We start from the raw sequence: 5,598 nt of genomic DNA on the forward strand, positions 1-5,598 counted from the left end.
GCAAAAAACAACAAAAAATGCCGACAAAATATAACTATCTTTTCAATAACTGAACGAAAAATATAAGCATACCGATACTTCTTAAGTATGAGCGACGAAGAGAGCCACAGAGAGCGAGTTTTACCTCCAGTGTTTTTTCCCTTGATTATACTCTTTTTTTGAATAGTGCTTAAAGGCCATATAATAAATAACTTATCAACCTCGTCCGTTCGGCCATTACAGGGGAATCTCAGACCTCGACCTTGATGTATTGACCTCGCTGTCGCGCGGTCAATACATCACGGCCTCGGTCTGAGATTCCCCTGTAATGACCTCACTCTCGGTTAATAAGTAGTATGCATTTCTCTTGTTACTTAGCTCCCAAATGGGGCACTAGAGTATAACACCAAATTCTACAGTGTAGTATAATTTGTCTAATGAGGTACATGTAATAGTGGAATAATAAAGAAAGCATATTACCTCTTCTCAATTTAACAATAAGCCCAAAATTATTTTCCTAATGTAGAGCCTTCTTTTTGTACTACCACCACAGCCCACAGATTTGAATTTACAAATACAAGAAATCAATGTCTGAGTTTTTAGTCACAATACTACAGCTGTGGATAAAACAGTATTACATTTATGACTGTGTGTTATGTTTCAAGGCATGAAAACAGTTTTTTCTTACTTCACAGCCATCCAGTTCATCAAGTGCTCACCCTGCAGCTCATTTGCCTTCTGATCACAGCCAAACGTCACCTGCTAACAGCACAGTACCAACACAAAGTGTCATTGTTATTGATGCTGTGGTTGATTCTGAGTCTAAAGTTGAGATAGCACCACCTCCACAGAATACTACAACGACAGAAGCAAAGAGGACAGTCATCTCTGCTGCTCCAGTGTCAGTGCTTGTTCGTGTTCCGCCTCATATTCCACCAGCAATACCTGCTTCCATAGCAGCTCCTAATGCTCAGGTCCCCTCTGCGCTGCCAGTACCGAGTCATATCCACGGACGTCTGAACTCTGCCAGCAGCTCAATGCCCATTCCATCCATCCCCACCCCGGCTATTGTTAGCAGTCCAAGTGCAAGCAGTCCTCCTTCCTTTATGGGAAGTGCTAAACAGGTTTGTTTTCTCAACAAATTTTCAGTGATTTATCTATGGAAAAAAAACTGCATAACACAACTGTGGAACCTGTTGTACAATAACAACTTTTTAAGGCCTCCCTTGCAGTACATGTACATTTAGGTATAAATGAAATAATTTGTCAGTTACCCTATTTCTGGAATCAATAGATTGAACCATGCTGTCCACAGTACAAAACTGTGTTCTGCTGTGCATTTATCAGAAATAGTTTACACCAAGCTCTTTAGTTTCTGCCTATTAGAAATACACCAAGCAGCGTTTCAGCTGTTCAGGGTGCAACAGAATGCAAAGATTAAAAAGTGCTTGCAACGAAAGTGGCATCTTATGACTCGACCTCTTAGCTAGTGTATTTCACAACATGTACAAGTAAATTACAATTTCCATTGCAATTTCAGCGTCTTAAGGAGCAACTTAAACTCCATCAAGCTGCCCAATCCAGCAATATCATCCATCGTGCAATGACAGAAGCAGTTGACATGGTAACGTCACAACATAATGGAATACCAAGTCCTGGAAATCACATCAATCATTCCCACCATCCAACCACGATTGTTGCCAATAGCAACATCAGTCCACAGGATGTCAAGAGAGGCCCAGGCTCCTCGTAAGTAACACCACTACATTCACAAACCTTAGAATTACAAAAATCTATTTTTTACCTCGTCTAACAAGTTTTCAGTTCAAGACAGGAAAACTACAAACATCAAGGTATCAAGTACATTTCAGTTACAAAGAGGTCATTTGAATGCAGGGTACCCAGCTAAAATGAAATTACTTTTCCATAGAAAACGTCCTCGAAGAATGCAGGATGAGCTGGATCCTGATGAGCGAAGAAAACGCTTCCTTGAAAGAAATCGGTAAGTACAAACACTGTGAATTATCGTGCCTTGCAATTGAGCGGCTATCACACGATCTAACCTGTCTAACCAGTAACCATAGCAACAATGGTCAAGGCTGCAAGCCATCTTTACAGTGCAAGAAGACTTGTTCCACTCTGGGTAGATCGTGGTTTGGCGTAGGTGTTATTATGAACTGACATCAAAATGTTCGCTTCTCTTTCAGAGCTGCAGCCACCAGGTGTAGAGAAAAAAGAAAAATCTGGGTGCAGCAGTTGGAGAAAAAAGCTGATGACCTTTGTAATACTAATGCACATCTGCAAGTATGTTGTGAATGACTAATTTCTCTGTGCTTACCATTAGTTAAACAATTTTGCCGAAGATCTGATTGGAATGTTATACTTTTCCCCAGTGCTAGTTAATTGTTTGATTTACTATAAATGTAAGAAGGCAAGTAATTTTACCCGACCATTTGAATGGGAAATTATGTCATAAACTATGAGAATAATAATCAGAACAGGAACTGTTTACTTACAGTTTATGTTCTTTCTCCAGAGTGAAATAACCCTTCTAAGAACCGAAGTTGCTCAATTAAAATCGCTTCTTTTGGCTCACAAGGACTGCCCCGTCACAATAGCACAGCAACGAAACAGCCAGATGTTAAGTAAGTATCTTGTTGTATACTATACAAAAGAAACTCAAGTTCGGCTGCAAACAACTGAATATAGGGAGCTTACCTGGTGAAACACGAAAGGGCTTGGTGGCGACTTTTGGCCCATGTGGCTAATTTTGTAATGTAGAGTTTAACACCTTTAATTATTTTGAATGTTCAATTTATTTTTTTTTTTTTTTTTTTTTTTTTTTTTATTGCAAAACACACACAGAACGTTCTTACAAAGTGACATGTTCGCTACTAATTACTTACTATACAAGGCTTTACGCATTACTATACAAAACTTACTCTACTTACAGTACAATACACTGCTTACACTACCTACATGACAATTAAATTGTTTACAACACACTACTTACAATACAATACTCGATTTCTTAAAATTTAATATTTATACTTAAAACAGCGCAATACAATTTATCTCTTTTAATACATTTGCAAAAAAACTACAACTACTTTTGGCTTATTAAAGATAATGAAAATAAAAATGGTAACTTATAAAAACTAAATCAAATTGCGCCATTTTTATCTTACCGACATTTTGTTCAAAAAAATTTAACTGTTTCTGTCAGTCATTGAGAGGGGCTTGAAGGGCGTTAAAGGAATTACCTGTTCAGAGGACCTTAGAGCCTAATACATGTATATTGTGTATATTCGACTAGGGAGGGTGAAGATAAAGAGATTAGTTTTTATTCATTTATTTTATTTCTTCTTTAAAAGGCTTTCCAGCAAATCCCACTTTTTGTTGGTTGTGTCATCTGTTCTTTGTTCAACGACATAAATCGATTTAAGATAAAGTAGAAAACTTTCTATTTTAGGAGGTCTTGTTTTATTTTTACAAATCCAAATAAAGTGTCTGGCCAGTAGAAAGCAGAAATTAATTTGGCGATGATTTTTTGAGCAGTCCGGTATCAATCCTAAGGCGACAGAGATGTTTACTGTGTAGTGTTCTGGAAATATTTTAGATAATTTTAGCAGTTCGGTTAAGGAGTTCCAAAAGGAGGTCACCTTGGAGCACGACCAGAAGAGATGCTTTAATTTTTCTGGTTCTTCTTTGCAGAAAGAGCAGTTTGGGTCATCTTGTACTCCAATTTTTGTTAAGAATTCATTAGTTGATATTCGCCTATGTAGAAGTTTGAATTGGAACTCAATAAGTTTTGTGCTTTTGGTGCATTTAAAGGCTAATTGATAGGCATCGCTCCATTTAATGCATTTTGTTTCTTCTGTATTACAGTCTTCAAACCATTTCCGTTGAGATTGGGAAGAAAGCGTAGATTTTTTGGATATCAGTTTCTGATACACTGGTGGGCTTGTTCGTTGCGATTTTATTAACGTTTCCGAAAAGGTTTCGTATTCGGAGTCTGTCATAATAAGGTTGTTTTTGTGTGCGTCCCAGAGCAGTTTAAGGGCCGATATGAGTCCATAGTATCTGAGAGGACAAATTTTAAGACTGAATTTTGTTTGTAGTTCAAAATAGGATAAGAAATTATTTGAGCCATCTTTCAAATGTTTCACCTTTGTGATACCTTTATGATAACATTCAGAGTAAAAGACAGGACGGTCATCAATTCTGATCACTGAATTGTGCCATAAGTTTTGGTTAAGGAACTGATTCTCAGATTTAATTTCATCTTCAAAATTAACATCCGACCAGATTGTCAGTACTTCTTTGATAAAAGTATCCTTAATTTGAAATTTCGTTATGTCTTTCGTGTTGAGATTGCCCTTAAGGACTATTGGACCTCCATTTTTGTCTAACTCCACATCAAAAAAAAGTTTCCATTTACCATGATTTTCTTCATCTAAATATTTTTTAACCCACGAGGCTTTCAGGGATTTGCTAAAACTTTCAATATCGATCATTCTGAGGCCTCCGCTTGGGTAGTCATTAATGATAAAATTTCGTTTGATTCTATCTGGTTTTCCATTCCAAAGGAATGAAAAGAAAAGTTTGTTTACTTCTTTGATGACTTTCTCATTTGAAGGTAAAGGCGATAATACATAAACGAGTTGAGAGGCGACAAGACTCTTCAGGACTGTTATTTTGCCCATTAGTGTGAGTCTGCGATATTTCCAGCAGCTTAAGACAGTCCTTACCTTTTCTAATTTTTCATTGTAGTTCAAAGCCGCGGTTTCTTTCGCGTCAATTGAAAGCCAAACACCAAGAGCTTTTACTTTGTTTTTTGGCCACTTAAAGTTTCTTCCAGGAAGTGATATTTCAGAGCTACCACATTTTGATCCGATCCATAGAGCTTCCGTTTTTTTGTCGTTTAGTTTCAAACCGGAGACTTTGTAGAAATCATCCAGAGTTTGAAGACAATTTAGTAAAGATTCTCTTGACCCATTTAGAACTAAAGTTGTGTCGTCCGCGTATTGACTTAACTTAATTTCTTTATTTTTTACTAGGATTCCTTTAATATTTCTATTTTTGCGAATTGCTTTGGCTAACACTTCAGCTGATAAAACGAACAGATAAGGCGAAAGGGGACACCCCTGCCGAACGCCTCTTTGAATTTGAAAAAAAATCACTCGCCCAGCCATTGTTTAAAACACAGCTTTCAGAAGATTGGTAAAAAAGGTTTAACCATTTTATCATACCAGTGCCGAAACCGAAATATTCTAGAGTTTTCCTGATGAAAGGCCATTCAACTGTATCAAAAGCTTTTTCAAAGTCAAGAAACAGTAATAATCCTGGTATATTTTTTTCTTTTGCATAGCGAATGATACTGTCGATTAGTCGGATGTTTTCACCAATGAATCTGCCTTTAATAAAGCCTGTCTGATCGTTGTTAATTACGTTCGGGAGGTACTTTTTTATACGATTAGCAATTGCCTTAGCCGCTAGTTTATAGTCGCAATTTAGTAGAGTTAGTGGTCTCCAGTTCTTGATTAGATAAGGCTCTGCGTCCTTTTTTGGGATAAGTTTAATAATTCCCCTTCTCTGGGTGATTGAGAGTTGACCTGT

At 37.2% G+C, this 5,598-nt stretch overlaps 1 protein-coding gene across 1 annotated transcript; it reads left to right on the top strand.

Moving 5' to 3' along the window:
* Nucleotides 1–656: 656 nt before the first annotated feature.
* Nucleotides 657–2,858, top strand: LOC144641317 (uncharacterized; the record flags this gene model as incomplete). The annotated part of the gene is made up of 5 exons (XM_078500342.1): nucleotides 657–1,103; nucleotides 1,520–1,728; nucleotides 1,910–1,981; nucleotides 2,187–2,283; nucleotides 2,516–2,858. Coding segments are annotated over 5 exons (1,014 nt in total), but the record flags the coding sequence as incomplete, so codon positions are not given.
* Between the last annotated feature and the right edge of the window lie 2,740 nt (nucleotides 2,859–5,598).

The sequence above is a fragment of the Oculina patagonica genome, unplaced genomic scaffold, assembly GCF_052425735.1.
Source record: "Oculina patagonica isolate OP01 unplaced genomic scaffold, crgOcupat unplaced842, whole genome shotgun sequence".
Lineage (NCBI taxonomy): Eukaryota > Metazoa > Cnidaria > Anthozoa > Scleractinia > Oculinidae > Oculina > Oculina patagonica.